The sequence below is a fragment of the Megachile rotundata genome, chromosome 1, assembly GCF_050947335.1.
Source record: "Megachile rotundata isolate GNS110a chromosome 1, iyMegRotu1, whole genome shotgun sequence".
In the NCBI taxonomy this organism is placed as follows: Eukaryota; Metazoa; Arthropoda; class Insecta; order Hymenoptera; family Megachilidae; genus Megachile; species Megachile rotundata.
Genome location: NC_134983.1, coordinates 17,247,965 through 17,269,361, shown reverse-complemented (window position 1 = coordinate 17,269,361; position 21,397 = coordinate 17,247,965). Strand labels below are relative to the sequence as shown.

Here is a 21,397-nt window from a genome sequence, read left to right as displayed (position 1 = left end):
AAAAATAATTTGGCAACGGGCCAAACAGATTTTTAACAAAGGTGATATTTTTTAAACAGATTGTTAAGAAAGATAACATCTCCGAAATAGGTCTCCAAGAGAAATAATATTTTTCAAAAATATCTCCAAGAGGAATAATATTGTTCGAACACATCTCTGAGGAAGGAAATATTTCTTAAATAGATTTCCAAGAAAAATATTTCTTAAATAAATCTCTAAGAAGGAATTTTCAAATATGTCTTTGAAGAGAATCGACAAATTCTTGAATAGATTTGAATGGAATTTTTTTAAAAATTTTTAGCAAAAAATATCATTTCACTTGTATCTGGTGATATATTTTACCGACGTAACACGGTTCGTCACATAAAATATGCAACGAGTGCAACGATAAACGAAATTATTCGTTTGAACAAGTTGATATACGCTTAGTCAAGTGGAATTTGCATTTGAGGTAACGATAAAGCGAAACAATACCTTGGCAAGAGCGCGAGATATAATCCCTTCTTCTAGCAGCTTTTTTCGTATATACTCAGCTGCTTGAACCATCCCTTTGTGACCAAGCCAATCATCTCTGGGCGGTGACAATGGTAACACTTCACCCTCTGCGTTCAAGTCCGTTAATACGTCCTTCATGCTGAGGGTTCCTCGTATACTAACGACAACCTTCCAAGAGAACAACCACAAAATTGCTAATTACATAACTTTCATAACCTCTAATTGGGAATTAAGCAATCGTTAAATGCAATTCAAGATTAAATCTCGCGAAATAATTCAACCGATAATGAAAATCGTTTGAACTTCTACCATACTTTAATTTCTTTAAATCTCAAAGAACTAAACTTTTCACATAAATCTTATTTTTATTTCTATGAACATTCTCGTGATATTAAATTCAATTATAACGCGAATTTTTTTATAAAACTGAAAAGTTCGTTGTAACGAACTGAAAGATCAAAACTCGTTCAGTTCGTGTGTACAACGTGGAAATTAAACTTTCTATTGATTTTCATTTGAAGCTCTCAATAAATCGGAAAGTGCAAATATTTAAACAAATACCGGTCTCTCGAAAGACTTCCTCGAATATTAAACAAGGAGCAATGTACATTGCTCGAAATTAAACTTCACGATCGTTTGCTCTAGAGCACTATTTTGAACAATTTTTTTCACAAAATTTGTTAAAGCACATTATACAATTAACACACTGCAGATTTAATCGTTATACTTAACACATGGACCACTGTGGTTGTCATATTTAAAATTAATTGTCTACAATGTGTTACTTGTTAAAAAGTTCAATAAAGTTATAAGCTGACATATCCATTGACTTCATTAAATCTTTTAAAATTTGTTTCGACGAATGTTGGTGCTGTTTCGCGAGTCTACTCTAATTTCTGGTCTGTATATTTTTCTAAACACGATCGGTGCATGCGAATCAATGAGGAACGCGCGAAACCTTTTTCTTCGTGTAATCGAGCGCGACGAAGAACGGCGTCTCACCGACGTCGACGTGAAAAGTCGCATAAATGACTTCCACCTCCGCGACCTCGACCATCTTCCTCAACGCCGCGTAATTGCACTTGCAACAATTGTCCTCCACAATGGTCGCCTCATCTTGGTGACCGCCGCAAGGGAAACAACCGCATCGTAATCTACGACAGGATTTCAACACGGTTATTTCTCGGTGTTTCGAATTACAAATCAACAACGTATTCGCTAACGCCTCGTATTTCAACACACAATCTTTCCATATTTCATGTTGGTAATATGAAAAAAAAAATATCCTTATTCACAAAATATATCAAGATAAATTCTCAATAAAATGTGACAAAATTAGTGTCACATAAGTATACAAATTCATTTATTATAAGTAATAAATAAATGAAAATATATATATATTCAACCAATCTATTTATCTAACTTATTTATAAGATCCAGAAATTTTAAGAAAAATTTTTTAAAGAATTTTTAAGACGAATACGAAGTGAAGCTACTCGATAGGAGCGTAAAAGGTTAAAATACGACAAATCAATCGATTATCACCGATCGTCGAGAAAACGAGCAAGTAATACCCGGTAACAGCAATAACGGTGAAAATAATAACCGGTTTAATTAAAAGCTGTTCGATTAAACGGTTCGGTGGTGCACAGAACGATACATCGGTGAGAATCAATTAATCGGTAGCGCAATATACCGCGACAACATAAGCGGGACACTCCCGACGACGTTACCTTGCACACAACTGACAAAGGCCGGTGGAATGATTAACGAGGAACATGGGCCAACCATAAGCAGCGAGGGCGAAATGCATATAATGAATGGCCGACTGAAAGTGACCCAGATCACCGTCCTCGGTCAAGGACAAGAATTTCGTGCGAGGAGTTACTGGCACGCCTGACAGAAACTCATAAGTATCGTTCTTCCTTTGCTTCACTATCAGTTCCCTCTCGATTTTCTGGAACTTCCTCAACAACACCAGACCGGCGACCACGTCTGATGGAACCACGTCAAGGTCGCGGAAGAAATCGCTCAACAGCCTGGCAATGTCCGCGAAAGAATTCTGGAAAAACAATCGATTATATTGCAGATGGCTGCCTCGGATGAGAAGAGAAGTTCTACGTGGAAGTACTACAATCTGGGAAAGTTATGAAATTGTCTTTCTTTGTGAAGGGTTATTTGGGAAGTCTTTGAGCACTGTGCTGAATTGTTATGTTCTGGGATATAGAATGTACTTTGGATGGGACAACGATTGTAACTGGGGCAACTGTATGGGCCAATTGAATTTGAAATTTGGGGTTTAGGAAAAGTGGATCCAGGAATTCGAGAATATAAAAATTCAAAAATGTTCAAATTATCTTTCTGTCTACAACAAAATGAAATTTGTCAGAAACGTGTAGTTCTAAAACGACTCGGTACAGAAAGAACTGACACTACTTCGATAAGCTTCATTTCTAGTAAAAGAATACGTCTCTATTTTCTTCGTCCGAAGTTTAGAAGTGCTGAAGCTCTTAAGCTTTAGAATGATATTTTCGATGAAAACTTATAATTGAAAGGAAACTTAGAGCAGCTGTGTTGATTCTTTTTGATTGTTCTCAATGGGTCCTTGCCAAGTTTAATTCTTCCATTGCAGAATTAATTTGGGGTATAATAAGCAATTGATACAATTCTTTTGCACTGCACACATTCGTTTGATAGATTTATTTAATTTGATGTGACACTTACTCGACTTCGGTCAGAATTTCCCATGCAACAGAATAAAAGTCTGCATCTGTTGTCCCAACTATCTTGATATGCACGTATTACTTTTCTAGAAACATGGAATTGCAAACATTTGAATAATGAATATAGTTTAAAAAGAAATTTATAGTAAAAAATAGTAGATAATGCTAAAGGACACATTTTGTACTGTAAAAGTATTTCAGATTGAATTGTTTCATAACATGTTTCTGTCTGAAACGATGCAGTTAATGGAAATCTTGCTACACGATAAAATTGCGGGACGAAACAATCTGAGAGTATACTACTTTACCCAGAGTAGAAAGGTTCACAGTAGAAATGGACGATAATAAGTCGGACGCTGAAATCAAAGCGAGAATCAAAAGCAGTTACCTTTGTCGCCAATTTCTGTTTCTGCTGCCGCTTCGGTTGTAATGCAATTTACCACATCTTGATTCCGCTTCTCTCATACTGCGTTGATACTTCTTCATTTTTACCCACGATCTACCTGCGGCATCGTATGTGCACCACACTGTTACTATCACGGACGCCAGCACACACCAATTCGATACCACTAAACCTGCGAATCGAGTACACTTAAAATTCAACCATTTTTGTGGAGAAAATATGAAAAGTTTCGATGAGTTTTCAAACAACTATTCTGTGGAAATCAAACTGTATAAATTATATTTATGACTGATTTGATATTATTAAACTTGCGAATCAAATTTAAAATTCACTCACTTTTATTGTATCTCTATGAATTTTTTAGTAACCATATTGCAGGTTGAACTCTAAGTTATATTTGTGATCAATTCGATATTATTAAACTTGCAAATAATATACACTTAAAATTCAACCATTTTTGTGGAGAAAATATGAAAAGTTTCGATGAGTTTTCAAATAATTATTCTGTGCAGATTGAACTATATGAATTATATTTATGACTAACTTCGATATTAAACTTGCGAATCAAATACGCTTAAAATTGAACCACTTTTATTGAATATGAAACATATCTATGAATTTTTGAATAACCGCACTGCGGATCGAACTGTAAGTTATATTTATGACCAATACAATATTACTAAACCTGTGAATCAGATTTAAAATCGAATCGTCCTTGTTGCGGAATATGAAACATTTTTATGAGTTTTTGAATAACAGTGCTATTGAACTATATTCATGACCAATTCGATATCGCTAAACTTGCGAATTGAATACAATTTATTTACGATAAATTAAGAAGTGAAAAAGCAATATAAATAAATAAATTTAGTGTATAAACGAATATTCTGTGCTTAAATGAACGCAGAGCGAAGAATAGAGCTGTCCCCATAAAATTTAATAAAACGCAGAAGCTCGTGAGACAATTTAACAAATTTAAAAACTGAAACTTTTTTAAATTGCTTACCTAAAGTTACATCGTTCATTCTGTCAACAGGACATGTTTGGTAGTAATGTGTTAACCATGTTACACCCGCGCATAACCATCCAGTCTCTATCAGCATTAGAACTGAAACAAGAAAAAGTTCCTATTAAAATAACAGTTAACACGACTTTTCAATAAATATTGAAGGTAAATTTATTTGCGAGCTTGGGTCACGATTGATCGGCCACCGTTTGAGAGTTAAAAATAAAAATAAAATTTCGATAAACATTTTAACAATGTTCGAAATAATAATTTAATCTATGCATTAGTAATTTGATGTATGTAATATTAATTTACATGATATATTAATAGAATATTAATTTAATTTACATTTAACTATAAGTAACTATAATAATAAGCACTTTTACATTTTATTTACCGATACGTGGGTAAAATAAAGTGACAAAAAGTATCTAGACCGAAACCGAGGATTTCGTAAAACGAATGTCTGTTTTTCAATCACACATGCCTTTTCTTGAATGAAAGAAAGATACGTCAGCACGAATGTCGAAACTTCGTACCGGATAACGTTTGAAGGTATTGACAGTGCTTTCTTCAAATATCGAACAAATAGCTTTTCTCTATAAAGGAGCACGTTATTTACTACCCTTTTCGTTATGGTTTTTGCGTCACATCGGATACGTCTGACCTAATTTGTATTCGATATAATTGTGCAGATGAAAATGCATGGATCAGTTGCGTATCAAATAACCGACTTCGGAAATAGAAAGCCGTCAACGATACAGAAACGTAAAAATATTACAAGAATATTTCGTATTAACCAGTTGACGGTGGAATTTAGTTTCAAAAGGTCACCACAGGGTGCGGAATTAAAAACAAGGAACGACGTGTATACACGTCGAACGCAGGGCAAATGGTACTATTATACATTTTACGAAAAACCAGGAAGAATTACATTTTTATTCGTCAAAAAAACTAACAATTCGTTTCTGAATACGTTATTCTTATTAAAAGCTTGAAAATTGTCAAGAAATAATACTATACATAAACAAGTCTTGTGTAAAAATGTATAAGACTTTACCTCACAGAGCAACGTGCCATTATTGGCCCTGCTAACTGCTGACGCGGTTTCTCCGCAAATCAACGCTGGCCGTCCAAGTCGCGGGTTAGTTACGTAATTAGTTTTGATACGCGAGCCCCAATCCATATGAAATATTAGGTCTACCGGAAAGTTCTGTCCGTTTTTAGAATTAACCTAACCATTCTAAAACGGACAGAACTTTCCGGTAGACCTAATACGTAGCGGTCGTATTGGTAATGTAAAGGGAACATACCACCAAATAATATTCTTATTACATTTTATTGAGATTTCGAGTTTTTATAGTGAATGGTAATTTTTTATTTTACACGACGAGTATACACGTCAAACGCACCGCAGTAGAGATTTGGTCTGACGTGTATACACGTCGAACGCACTCAACTGGTTAACTGCAAGATTGATTTTAAGAAAAATATCTACTCTTTATATAAAATCTTTAAATTTCAATTGTGGACACATAAATGTAATATACAAAATGGCGGACTTTAATGCAGGGACCAGCTACCAAAGTAGTTTGATAAATCGGTGACACGAAATTTAGATAAATAACACAAGGAAGTTAGAAGAAACTAGAAATTATTTTGTGATAATATCAGCGCTGTTTTGGGTACAATTTTCACCGATCAAAATACAGATGATTCACTAAACATTTGGGTCTCAGGTTTTCCTCGGTGATTCAGTTTAGTTTTATTCTGGTACACGCATCATGCTGATCAAACGATTTAAACGAAATAAAAATTTGCGGATCATCGAGAGATGCAGTTCAGTATCACAGACTCCATATTTAAAAATATACTTAATGCCTATAATATTTCCCTTAAAATAAAATTTGCAACCCAAAACGTTATAAATTTGACTAACAATAAATGTTCAATTTCCTGACTTCAATTTATAAAAATAATACCAGACTTCGATGTTGAATGAACACAACGTATTGTACCAGTTGCGTTTGCTTTACAATAAGTTGGTCTTAGATGTGGTTTACTCTTAAGTTAGCTTCGAGTTAGATTTCGGTTGAAGTTCGATAACGTTTGATTAATTTAAAGCAACGTTCAATAGCGTTCAACCAGAACTTTTGCCTCGGGACCTGCAAGCTTTAGCGACACAACCCTGGACAAAATGAAATTAAAATCTAATGTGATAAAAATGTTATTCAGTTTGTACTGTTATTTTATCGATCACTCTTTGAACTTTGAAATACAAAACAAGATTTATTAACAACAATTTAAGAAGAATGATAAACAATAAGCAGAGAGATTAGGTAGAATCTTATCGTAATTGCAAGTGTAAATTATCTCATATGATTTTATTTATACCAATTCAAACTTTCGAGAGTTTAACCTTTGCATTCTTGATGAATTGTGGAGATAGCCATTTTAATCAATATTTTTCACGAATAGAAAAATCATTTTTAAATTTAACAATATGGAAGTTGGAAATTTTTAAGTTGAAGCAATTTTAAGTTCTCCTTGCAAAGTTCCAAATTAAGAAACTTTAAATTTTCGAACGAAGGAATTTGAAGTTCTCAAAATTTCAACATAAACACTTTGAATTTTCAACTACATCAATTTTCAACAATTTACAATTTCCCAAATTTAAAAAACTGATACCACAAAATTAATTTATCAAGAAATTTGACCATTTGACTAAACAGCTATTAAATTTCAACACCAATCCCAAATAATTAACCAAACCTAAATAATTGTTATTTTAACACATTCTACCCAATCCTTTTCGCCCCAGCGGAAAACACTGAACACGTTAATTTAAAAGTAAAATCCGAGCACTGTTGCATCATTGTTTCCTGCACGGTGATCAAACTTTTTGATTGAATTTGCATTTGAAATCGTGTTTGCATACCAGGAAACATTGTCATTTCTGATACCGTAAATTCAACGAGTGTCGCGCAATAAGCAAAATTCTTTCGATAACTTTCGCGCTGGAAATATTGCGATAGCCTCACCGGAAGGAGCCTCGAAATCGGACCAACTAAAATCGAAGAAACAAGGAAAAATAACGTTGCATTATATTAAAATTAGGTTAGGTTCAATTAAATATTTTATATATCTTTATATGAAGAGAAACTTTGCATTTATTTTAACGTTGCATTATATTAAAATTAGGTTAGGTTCAATTAAATATTTCATATATCTTTACATGAAGAGAAACTTTGCATTTATTTTAACGTTGCATTATATTATAATTAAGTTAGGTTCAATTAAATATTTCATATATCTTTACATGAAGAGAAACTTTGCATTTATTTTAACGTTGTATTATATTAAAATTAGGTTAGGTTCAATTAAATATTTTATATATCTTTACATGAAGAGAAACTTTGTATTTATTTTAACGTTGCATTATATTAAAATTAAGTTAGGTTCAATTAAATGAGGTTAAAGTTAAAAGTATAAGTTACATTTGCATAAAGTTCATATTAAAAGAGAACTTATAATTAGGTTAGGTGAACACTTTATTCAAAATTTATTCCTATTTAAATTTCAAATGTATCCCACAAATATTTGATACCGTAAATTCAACGAGTGTCGCGCAATAAGCAAAATTCTTTCGATAACTTTCGCGCTGGAAATATTGCGATAGCCTCACCGGAAGGAGCCTCGAAATCGGACCAACTAAAATCGAAGAAACAAGGAAAAATACGAGCTGCAACGGCTGTGGCCCCGACAGTCACCACGCATCCGACCAATCAGCTGTACGTGATCGAAATTTCTATCAAGTTCTTTCTGGGCGCAGTGGAACGCTCGATGAGCAGCAGACTCTAGTTGGAATCGGCCCAAAACCGTTAAATACGCGCCACTGCATGTGTCTTGTCGAAGAACAGACAAATCCAAGTAATTCTTTCTGCATATACTCGACGTGTTACGTGGTTGACCCGTAGAGAACAATTTATAAGATCTGGGTGAAATGGAGCGTGGTGAAAATAATGGATTTTCGATGTAGAATTGAAAAATTATTGGAGAAATTCTATGGTAAATGGACCGAAATATTAAAAGAGTATGGTAGACGCATGTTATAGTGGAGAGGTGGGAACTTTCGTTCGAAGTGGTAATACGAGATGTTGTAGAATACTGATGAGTAATTGAGAGGATGGGAAGTTGAAAATTTTGGAAATTTGAAATTTTGGAGTTGGGAATTTGGAATTTGGAAATGCAAGATTTGAAAGCTTGGAATTCAGAAACCTGGAATTCGAAAATTTGGAATTGGCAAATTTTAGGATCTGGAAATTTGAAATTAAAAATTCTGGAATTCGGAAATTTAGAACTTGGATTTTTCGAACTCGGGAATTTGGAATTCGGAGTTCTAGAATTCGGTAATTTAGAATTCGGAAATTTGGAATTCGAAATTTTGGAACTCGGAAAATTTGGAATTCGAAAAATTGGGAATTCGGAAATTTGGAAGTCGAAATTTTGGAATTCGGAAAATTGGGAATTCGGAGTTCTAGAATTCGGAAATTTGGAATTCGGAAAATTGGGAATTCGGAAATTTGGAACTCGAAATTTTGGAATTCGGAAAATTGGGAATTCGGAGTTCTAGAATTCGGAAATTTGTAATTCGGAAAATTGGGAATTCGGAAATTTGGAATTCGAAATTTTGGAACTCGGAAAATTTGGAATTCGGAATTCTAGAATTCGGAAAATTGGGAATTCGGAATTCTAAAATTCGGAAATTTGGATTTCGAAATTTTGGAATTCGGAAAATTTGGAATTCAAAATTTTGGTATTCGGAATTCTAGAATTCACAAATTTGGAATTCCATAATTTGAATATTTCAAAACTTTCCACTGTCCCATTTGATAAATTCAGAACCCTACAAATTTACAACTCTACTCATAAATTTTCAAACCAAGCTTCAAATATTTCAAGTTACAAGATTTAAAAATTTACAAACTCTGCAACCGCGTAAAAGGAAAGTATTTCCAGAATTTCTCTTTAATCGCGAATAAAGTACACATTAAAGTAATGCACAATTAAAGAGTCACTATGCGTAACAACCAGAGAAAAAAATATAAGAAGAAACTAAGAAACTACGCAGCTTTATTTCTTGATGGCTAAGAAGACAGAAAATTTCACGCCAGTCTTCGCGGAACCAAGCTTGGACAAAAAGGCGAAAAGACAAGAAGTAAAGACGTTCTTTCACAACTCGAGGGACTTTCTTAGCAGCGGAACAATATCACAAATGAAAAAAAGGCTACCATTTTCTTTGTCTGAAAATAGTGGCTACTTTATGTGGCTTCCTGTGTAGTACATTACTAATCGTACACGTCATGTATTTTTTAATACGACACGAAACACCATTTACTAACATATTCTAATATGATACGAAATATTAAAGATATTAAGGGAAAAATTTAATATTACAATTTCCTATTTCACGTTCACTTTAAATTTTGTTAAAATAATATTTTTAGACTATCTAGTCACTTTCAAAGGCTTCAGAGGACATAAAAAATGTAGACAATTTACCAAATTCAGGACGCAGAAATGTGTTTGCAGGGATTTGCATAATACACAAACATCTATTTTTATTTCTGACAAAGTTTCGTTTCATTAAATTTCTTTCCCATAAAAAAGGTCCGCAAAAATAAACTGTTCGACAGATATCGATTTCAGAATGTGACATTCATATGAAACAACATATTAATTATTATATCGTGCAAACAGCTTGAAATCCTCCGTAATTGGGACGCTCCGCTGAGAGAAAAAAAAGCCGTAAAATTGCAGTAAAATTTACGAAGAGAAATTCTTTTCCCTCGCGAGTGATCTCCCATTACGATCGAGGAACCACTATTAAATCCTGGCCCTTATTAATATTCTCCCCTCGTCCCACGAAGATTGGAAGAGTCGATAAGGGAGAAGTGGCTTTCGGTTGCCATAGATGAAGCTTTCGTTAACGAACCCCATGGTAAACCTCCAAATTGATCGCGATTCCGTTGACAGAATCATTGTGGAATACGGTAAAGGCTACGATTTTTATGATCAATCGACTGTGTATCTGTTACCGTGAAAGACCGAAATTGGAGAATGTCGACTTTCACCGATGAATGTCAACACATACCAAATACGTCGGTGAAAGATCGAATATTTTATTACATTCTTGTACATTCGGACCTTCACCGGTGTATGTCGACAATCACAGATATGCTCTGGTGGAGGTCCGAAAGAGAGGAGCCGACAAAGAAGCGACTGGCTTTCTCCCGCGAAATCCTGTGTTCTACTGGGAGTCATCAGCTTTGTCAATCTTATGCAAGCTTTGATGATGCGCGCAACATTTTCTTAATTTTTTTTTCCAATACCGTAATTTATACTGAATGGATACTGCAGTAAATCGTGATTTTTTTCTTGAAAAGTTAAATGCATTAATTGCGGGTAAACGAGAAGACAATTGTTTTTATTTTTCTCAAGAAAAGTACTCTAAAATACTTTCTGAAGTGGTTTCTGCTAAAACTAAGTGCAGCACACCTTTGAATTACAGACGATTAAAACGTTTTGACGTTTTAAAAATTAATGATGAAGGAAATTAATTGTACCATTAAAATCAGGGGAAACGAATATACAGTATTATGTTACCAATGAAGAAGTGTTCAGTATACTATATGAAACTCACGCCAGAATAGGCCACGGAGGAAGAACACGTATGCTTAGAATGTACTGTGTTTTAAATTCTTGGTCACTCCTCTCAGAAAAAGAGGCGAAAAAGTTACGACACCCTTTTGTGACGTTTTATAGCGACTGAATTACGGAGAAGAAAATATAAATCTCCGACATGTTCAACATTCACCATTAGTACATGGTGAATGTCGACATTTACCGGTGTAAGTCAGAAATAAGGGTACTTAGCAAATATTTCGGACATACAACAAGTGACTATGTGAATGTTGACATTCACCGGTAAAAGTCGACATTCTCCAGATTTCGGTCTTTCACGGTAACATATCGATTAATGCGTTGCTTACGAGGTTCGTTATGATAAACACTCTGACGATATGCACGCGTTAAATCGTACTCTCGCGACTAGGAGATTGTTGCATAGATGATTTTCGATATCGAACGTCGCGTTATCGGAAATTTCCGATATTCCGTGGCCGTAACTTGGCGGTTTTCGGTTTCGGGACTGACAACCTAATGACTCTTGGTTATGGATATCAGAATTCGATGGTTTTCAATTATATACTACGTATTTTGCTGTTATCGATTTTTTGTTCCTATAAAATATTGAATTTTGGAAATGGAAAATCATGTGGGAAAATATTTCGTTTACGAGAAAAAATTTGTTGTACATGTTCATTTCTATGTAATTAAGTTAAATGAAACGAAATGAAATTAAAATTAAATCAAATTGATAATCAAAGATAATTAAGAAATCGAAGAAAATTGAACAAAGTCAAAGTAAATCAAAATACATAAAATTAACAAAAATTAAACTAAATTAAAATAAGTTAAAACGAATGAAACATTATAATATATTAAATTGAATCGTGCGAATACGTGAAAATTAGCGCGAATGACTATAAATTAAAATAAATTAATGTAAATTACAGTAAATCAACGTAAAATAAAGCAAAGTACATTAAATTAAATCAAAGTAACTTAAAGTAAATCGAAGTAAGTGAAAATAAATCAAAGTAACTTAAAGTAAATCAAAGTAAATGAAAATAAATGAAAGTATATCAAACGAATTTAAATTAATATAATTAAACTAATAAAACTAAAGTAAATTAAAATAAATGGAGATGAATTAAATGAAATAAATTGATAAACTTACAAAGACGAACGTAGAGGATGTACTGCATAGGTGCCCTTGCCGCAGTATCCAGAATGCTTCCCCGTGTAGCCAATAAGCAGATGGAAAATTCTACTACCATGGAGATCACGAAAATGGCCAAGTATCCCACAATGTATTCCCACAGAAGGAGGATGCACGTAACGCTGCGATCCCATTCGAGAATCCCCAGTAGGACGCCCAGTACTGTCACCCTGTAACAGGAACGATAACAACTTCCATGAAAAGGAGTACTACATTCTCGAACATCACGAACATCGAATATGTTAGTTATCGAACTGTGACCAGAATACGTTTTAAACGACAAATTTTACGACTCGATCGTTCATTATTTTATTGATACTAATCTTCCCTCTTTTGCAAGTTTTATCAGATCACTTTTTTTATCAAATTTATTTAGCTTCATTCATAATTTCATATTATGGCACTGTTTGGTACCAAGAACTGATGAGTACGATTGTACTTAGCATCGTTTAGATTCCATTAAGTGGCGATGAGTTGGTATATTAAATTTTTTGTGTTACCAAATTTTTAAAGTTTCATATTTGCAAACTCTAAAATTACAAACCTGACAAATTTCTACCTTTGAAAATACCAAGTTTTCTAACTTAAATATTAACTCAAAGCTGCCAAATCTCCAAATCTTTCTAATGAACCGAATTTTCAAACCTGATATTTCTGTCTCACCAAATTTCTAAATTCTCTAACTTTTATGATATCAAATTTCTCAATTCTTAAATTTCTATATCAATTTCTAAATTCTTAAATTTCCATGATATCAAATTTCTAAATTCTCAAACTTCCATGATATCCAATATCTAAATTCTCAAATTTCCATGATATCAAATTTCTAAATTCTCAAACTTTTATGATATCCAATGTCTACATTCTCAAATTTCCATGATATCAAATTTCTAAATTCTCAGACTTCTATAATATCCAATATCTAAATTTTCAAATTTCCATGATATCAAATTTCTAAATTCTCAGACTTCTATAATATCAAATTTCTAAATTCTCAAATTTCCATGATATAAAATTTCTAAATTCTCCAAATTCTATGATATCCAATGTCTAAATTCTCAAATTTCCATGATATCAAATTTCTAAATTCTCAAACTTCTATAATATCAAATTTCTAAATTCTCAAATTTTCATGATATCAAATTTCTAAATTCTCAGACTTCTATAATATCCAATATCTAAATTCTCAAATTTCCATGATATCAAATTTCTAAATTCTCAGACTTCTATAATATCAAATTTCTAAATTCTCAATTTTGCATGATATAAAATTTCTAAATTCTCAAACTTCTATGATATCCAATATCTAAATTCTCAAATTTCCATGATATCAAATTTCTAAATTCTCAGACTTCTATGATATCCAATGTCTACATTCTCAAATTTCCATGATATCAAATTTCAAAATTCTCAGACTTCTATAATATCAAATTTCTAAATTCTCAAATTTCCATGATATCAAATTTCTAAATTCTCAAACTTTTATGATATCCAATATCTAAATTCTCAAATTTCCATGATATCAAATTTCTAAATTCTCAGACTTCTATAATATCAAATTTCTAAATTCTCAAATTTCCATGATATCAAATTTCTAAATTCTCAAACTTCTATAATATCAAATTTCTAAATTCTCAAATTTCCATGATATCAAATTTCTAAATTCACAAACTTCTATGATATCCAATATCTAAATTCTCAAATTTCCATGATATCAAATTTCTAAATTCTCAAACTTTTATGATATCCAATATCTAAATTCTCAAATTTCCATGATATAAAATTTCTAAATTCTCAAACTTTTATGATATCCAATATCTAAATTCTCAAATTTCCATGACATCAAATTTCAAAATTCTCAAATTTCTGACATCAACTATCAACTATAATTAGGACAAATTGCGACCATAAATTAGTGCCAAAATAAACATGATTTATGCGATTGATCCAACAACGTAAACAGTTATATTGCTGTAGAATTTCGAAAGTAAAACAGGGCTTTTGATGTTCTCGTTTTCACTAGGGATTATATTAAAATGTGCTGCTCGTTTGCGCGAGTGCACTATAAATATTGGACTGTAAGTCAACGATGAAATACGGGACTGGCGAAATGAATTTAGAGAGGGTTAGTAAATGTCAGATAGATTTTAGAACGGCAAGAAACTTCGAAACCGACTATAAACGGACTCGTTGCATATCACGATATGCCGTTCTCTTTTCAGTCTCGACACACTGTATACTCTGTCAACAGCGTCGTTAGAGTTTTCGAGAGCCTGGTTATAAATCGATATTGTTGAGAGGATACACCTCGTTTATTATAAATTTTCGTCGTTATTGCACGCTGCGTAGGATCAACCTAATCTAAAACTAACTCGACGCGAACGTTCATTGAGATGGGATAGTCAGCGTGTATCGGTATATTTTCTCGGTTCGTTCTAATGGAAAGCAAAATAAAATGGAAATTTGATAGTGTGAGGAAATTGGATAGTATGGAAATTTGGTAAAATAGACATTTGGGGTTTGGAAATTTGATGACATAAAAATTTGGGATTTAGAAATTTGTTAATACAGAAAGACGTTTTTCGAAAGAAGTTAACATTTTGACAAAAATTGGGGATGTACAATCAATGTTAAAATTGATTCTAAGAGTCTGTGTACCATAGTAGCGTCTTAGAACTGGAAAAAGCAAAACTGTTTACGGAACATGTTACGACAGGAAAAACTCAAGACCGCTTCGGCGCACGGTGTTTACAATTCGAACCAAAGCAATATTTAGTTACTGGCGCGTTGTAAACTTGTTGCTAAAAATCGGGAATGTTTTGAAACTACACGAAGAGGCGAACTGTTCAGCCTTCCTCCCTCTATATTTATAAAAAGCGAATTGATACAACCACCACTCCGTAACCAAAGAGTTGTCTGCTTCGTGTATAGAAAAATGTGAAAAGATGCGAAATCCTTTAGCATTTGAACAAATAACTCAAACCTACTACAAACCAACGCTGAATAAAATTAATTAGTAACCTATCTACCTTGTGTAGTCACTTTAAACCTATCATACACAATCGATTACACCCGCGAATATTAAATGTAAACTGTGCTTCGAAAATCCGAGAAGAGCACGATACATTGGGCAAACTTGAAAATTGAAAAATGTGCAAAGATTTCGAAATTGAAGTGAAGCGATAATAAAAATTTGGTTTGTAAACGTGAAAGTTTACCTGAACTCTGCTGTTGGAGTTCCAGAATCAGGAATAACTCAAATTGAATACAACAACCAATTTATTGTTCAATAATATTATAAGCTAAACCTTAATCTAGTTCTCTAGTTTTTAAAAGTTGTACTTTACACGGTGAAGTTCGGATAAAATCTGATGAGAAACGGTGTTGAGAAGGAAAATGTAAACTATTGGAAGGAAACTATTGGTTGATATTTTGGATAAGGGTGTGGGTACAGGAAAAGTCATTGGCTAGGTTATTTGCGAAGGAGGTGGCTTAAAAAAAGGAGTGATTTATTAGGAAATGTGGAAGTGCTTTAGCGGGACCTTGGAAAAATCTTGAAGCTATAGGAAATTCTAAAGAGGCATGTTTTGGTGATATAAGACAGACAGGAAAGCGTAGAAAGTAGACAATAGGGTAAAGGAAATAAAGGAAGAGCCAGATGTAGAAGAGAAAGTCGGACGGTTCGTTAGGATTTCCAACACTGCCTACAAAATTCGGAAACGGAAAGTTAACGAGCGGGAAGATTAACAGTGCATGAAGAAATATGAGTCTATTCAAAACATTCGCAACTGGGCCACTTTCCATTTTTTATCACCTATAAAGCCCGAGAACAAAGGTCAATTTAACACATTTTGGATGTCATAGCAAGCTCTTAACTACGTGAACGCATTTGTTCATTGCGAAAACGCGTTCGGATTAAATCGACGGTGGTCAGAATATTACGCGTTTTTACCGACAGGAAACCGGGTAATTGTATATTGGTTCGAAAACTCTCAGGAACTTTTAAGATGCTTTTCTCGGGCAAAGCCATCGTTTCGGAAAAGGGGAAAGCAAGTTTTCTCGTAGCTGAGAATTTTGCAGGCATGCAAAATGAGTTCTGGAAGCCTCGTTAATGCTGGCCTCGATCGCGAACTTCGAGCAATTCCCTTCAATCATTGGTTTCAATGCAACGATTCGTACTGTAATTAAAGTAATTGCGGAAATTATTTCTTATCTGCTTGAAACTTAGGTGATTGTGTAACTGCTTGAATGGGGAATAAAGTTTTGGAGAATTTTCAAAGATTGTGAAGTTAGTATTTATAAAAGTAAATTTGCAAATTCGCAGATTCCGAACTACCCCAAGTATTAAAACCTTTAAATCCTTAAATTACAAAATCTTTAAATTCTTATAATTCCTAAATTCGGACCTCCCTCAATACCACGCTCTTAAATTCTCAAATTGTGAAATCTTCAAATCTCCAAATTCGCAAACACCCAAATCCTAAAACCTAAATTTTCAAGCACCCAAATCCTAAGATCTGAAATTCCCAAACACCCAAAATCTAAGGTCTAAAATTCTCAAGCACCCGAATCCTAAAACTTAAAATTCTCAAGCACCTAGATCCTAAAACCTAAAATTCCTAAATATCCAGATCCTAAAACCTAAATTTTCAAGCACCCAAATCCTAAGATCTGAAATTCCCAAACACCCAAAATCTAAGGTCTAAAATTCCCAAACACCCAAACCCTGAAACTTGAAATTCTCAAGCACCCGAATCCTAAAACTTGAAATTCTCAAGCACCCAGATCCTAAAACCTAAAATTCCCAAGCACCCAGATCCTAAGATCTGAAATTCCCAAACACCCAAAATCTAAGGTCTAAAATTCCCAAACACCCAAACCCTGAAACTTGAAATTCTCAAGCACCCGAATCCTAAAACTTGAAATTCTCAAGCACCCAGATCCTAAAACCTAAAATTCCCAAACACCCAAATCCTAAAACCTAAATTTTCAAGCACCCAAATCCTAAGATTTGAAATTCCGAAACAACCAAAATCTAAGGTCTAAAGTTTCCAAGCACCCAAACCCTAAAGCTTGAAATTCTCAAGCACCCGAATCCTAAAACTTAAAATTCTCAATCACCCAAACCCTAAAACCCAAATTTCTCAAAGCCCGAAATCTCCAAGTTTCCAAATAGCAGTACACTCGTTAACGACCTCAGAACTAGCAAGTACATTTCGACACCGTTTCTGAAACGCCTCGTAAAGAAGTTCATTTCGCGAAATCTGTGCGACGCAGTAACAAGAGAGGAGATAAAACGCGGCAAGCAGCTATGAATGAGAGTTACACGGCCGTGGTTTAATAATGCAACGTGTGCATCGTGTTCTACAGATAGAGATCCCAAGGGATATGACCGATCGTCATACTTCACCGTCTGTTAGCCACTTGAGAACACGAGCTCGACAATCTTGTACCACGGTACTTCGCGATCAAAGCAGAAAATGAACGTGTTGCGATGCGAAATGCTACTTCTACCACAACGATCCTTCACCTACATGCTTAACATTTCGTCACAATTAGTTGTGTCGTTAATTAACCCAGTTAAACGTGCATTTTTGTTGTAAAATTTAACAAGCAAAGACAAGATGTATATTTATGTGCATGTACGTTGTTATTTCCACGGGTGAAACAGGATTTTTTTAAAGAGGATTTGAGGTTCTTAATTCTGTGGAACACGGGATTTTAAAATGCGAAACTACTCACAGAGAGGAATTTTATTTTTGCGAAATATGGTAATGGAGGTAGATTTAGGTAGGTATGGGATTTGTTCGACAGAGTGAATATCGTAATGAAACATGGTGTACGAGTTATGTACAGGTAATGAATTTTGGAGATTCCTAAATTTTCAATTCTCCTAGTTTCTAACTCCACTAGTTCGCAAATCTTGAAATTGTACTACTAAATCTTGACATTCCCAAATCCCCAAACTACCAAACCTTTGTGTTCCTAAATCTCTAAGCTCCAAACTACCAGATGCCCTAATTTCCAAACTTCCAAATCTTTGTGTTCCCAAATTCCTAAGCTTCCAAACTACCAAATCTCTAAATTTCCAAACTTCCAGATCTTGAAAATCGTTAAATTCCTAACCCATTCCCTAATTTCCAAAACTCTCGATTCCTAAATCCCTAAATTTTCAAACTCGCCAACATATACTTTGTGTCTCTAAAAATCGACAATCTTTCCCTCAAATAGACCCGCAAAAAATTGTCCCAATGAAGTCCTACCGATCAAAGAAAAACCTCATTCTCGCGGATGATCCGTTACTCGATGCGCAAACGTGAAACTTTTGTTCAAATACGAACTTCATTCCGCTAGTCGCGTTCCAAATCTGCCAATTAGCGGCAACGAGTTACCGGCTCAATTAAAACCTCACTGGGGATCTCCTTAACAAGAGGAACGTCCGTCAACCGGAATGTCATCAGTTCTCGTTTGAACGAACTTTTTGATTCATCTCCTTTACTTTCGATTTCCTCGTTTTCCTATCGATCTAGGAAGCCGAGCGTCCCTCAAGGCCGAGCGTGGCCAAAAAAAGAGCAAGGGTCATTGTGCAGAAAATAAGGGACGGCGGGTAACAAGCAGGGCGAGGAAATAACGCGAGAAAGAAAAGGGGAACACAAAAGAGGAAGAGAGAGGGCGAATAAGACGGTCATGTGCGCGGTTAGGGGAGATTTAGAGGGGTTGCAACGGTACTTCCCGGTTTGATAAGCAGTGTTGGGATCAAGAGGCTCGCGCAACTTTTTTTCGTACCAAAATTCGTTATCTTGCGTGTTTCATGGAGGAACATGATACGTCGCTGACATATGCGCTTTACAGTTCGTGTTACCGGACCGGTATTAACCCTTTGCACTCGAGGCCTTTTTTGCTCGAGAAAACTCGACACGATTTTACATATACTGGATGGAAACTTTAATTTTTTCATTTCTCGCAATTAACTTAAAATTTCACAAATTAACATATAGGACTATGTATAAAATATTTTATATATCTTTACATGAAGAGAAACTTTGCATTATTTTAACGTTGCATTATATTAAAATTAGGTTAGGTTCAATTAAATATTTTATATATCTTTACATGAAGAGAAACTTTGCATTTATTTTAACTTTGCATTATATTATAATTAGGTTAGGTTCAATTAAATATTTTATATATCTTTACATGAAGAGGAATTTTGCATTTATTTTAACGTTGCATTATATTAAAATTAGTTTAGGTTCAATTAAATATTTTATATATCTTTACATGAAGAGAAACTTTGCATTATTTTAACGTTGCATTATATTAAAATTAGTTTAGGTTCAATTAAATATTTTATATATCTTTACATGAAGAGAGACTTTGCATTTATTTTAACGTTGCATTATATTAAAATTAGGTTAGGTTCAATTAAATATTTTATATATCTTTACATGAAGAGAAACTTTGCATTTATTTTAACGTTGCATTATATTAAAATTAGTTTAGGTTCAATTAAATATTTTATATATCTTTACATGAAGAGAAACTTTGCATTATTTTAACGTTGCATTATATTAAAATTAAGTTAGGTTCAATTAAATGAGGTTAAAGTTAAATTATAAGTTACATTTGCATAAAGTTCATATTAAAAGAGAACTTATAATTAGGTTAGGTGAACAGGTTATTCAAAATTTATTCCTATTTAAATTTCAAATGTATCCCACAAATATTTGCGCAAACATGTCGGTCGACCTCTCGCTACCTTTTCACCTAATTTCTTAGCAGTTCTTAATTTATCGCGGCGTTAAGATTTCACACGAAACGGGTCAATTGTAAAGCTCGCGATCGAATGGTCGCTTTTATCAGGCTTTCGCGTTTTAAGCATCGCGATTCACCGCACAGGAAATTCGACGCTTGAACTTTGACCGAGAAGGCTTTCGCGGTGGCTGACGTAAAGTAGATTGAACTGTCTGCAGTGTCCATCACAATGGGTGCAGTCAGTTCAGCGAACGATGGTCGAGGGACAGAGAACGGGAGAGCTTTCAAATGATTAGATCAACCGGAAGTGCCACTTGCGCATCGGATTAACGACTTTCGACCTGCCTTTGGCTACCACGAACATTGAAAAAAAAAAGAAAAGAGGAAGCCCATCAAACTGGAATTTCGTTTGTACGCGGTTGTGTTTGCGAAACCGCACGATCGTGTGAAAAACACCTGCTCAAAGCTATTACTCAACCGAAGTTTTTGCCTTGTTCAGAATCAAGAGCAACGCCGGGACTGCTTTGTGGTCGCGGACGCCGTTTGTCGGATGTAATTCCGTGTTATGTTAACTGATACGAACCAAACCACAGAAATTGCCTGATAAACTTTGCGAAACGAATGACACGTACTTCGGGTAGTATCGTTATTACGTAGTTGCTGGAACATAAGTTTTCACAGGGGAAATGACGGTGTACGGGAAAAGGTCTCCATCATTCCTCGGTGGATACATTTTTAATTTAGGAAATCAGAGTTTCGGGATTTGGGAAGTTTGAAAATTTATGGACTTGAGAATATTGAAGTCTGGGAATATTAGAGATCTCAGAATCTGATGATTTGGAGGATCGTGCTATTTAGAGAATTTGTAGTACTTGAAGAAGTAGTTATTAAACATTTACAGATTTGAGAAATCTGAACATTTTGAAGCTTCCAGATTTATATTGCGAATATTTCACGTTTACATATTTGATCCACGAAATCGAAAGCGAGCGATTTTCTCGTTCATCCTTTACACAGGAAGCCTACACCGTAGTGCACTTACAAGATACCGTGGAAAATATATGGCACTAGATTTAAAGAGATTCCAATCTGTGTCGGTAAATCGTGCAAGT

General features: G+C 34.1%; 1 protein-coding gene across 8 annotated transcripts in view; it reads right to left on the bottom strand.

Moving 5' to 3' along the window:
• inaE (inactivation no afterpotential E) overlaps nucleotides 1–21,397 on the bottom strand; it is a 74,363-nt gene that overhangs the window by 14,328 nt on the left and 38,638 nt on the right. For 7 of the 8 annotated variants that reach the window (XM_076534746.1, XM_003704930.3, XM_012289018.2 and 4 more), the window contains 7 exons: nucleotides 12,489–12,700; nucleotides 4,628–4,729; nucleotides 3,607–3,793; nucleotides 3,220–3,304; nucleotides 2,229–2,557; nucleotides 1,454–1,649; nucleotides 475–663 (listed from right to left, as the gene is read on the bottom strand). In XM_076534746.1, the coding sequence (XP_076390861.1) occupies nucleotides 475–663; nucleotides 1,454–1,649; nucleotides 2,229–2,557; nucleotides 3,220–3,304; nucleotides 3,607–3,793; nucleotides 4,628–4,729; nucleotides 12,489–12,700 (1,300 nt within the window). Of the gene's footprint in view, nucleotides 1–474; nucleotides 664–1,453; nucleotides 1,650–2,228; nucleotides 2,558–3,219; nucleotides 3,305–3,606; nucleotides 3,794–4,627; nucleotides 4,730–12,488; nucleotides 12,701–15,748; nucleotides 15,871–21,397 lie in introns of those variants that run through there. The other variant, XM_076534953.1, reaches the window with a different exon arrangement.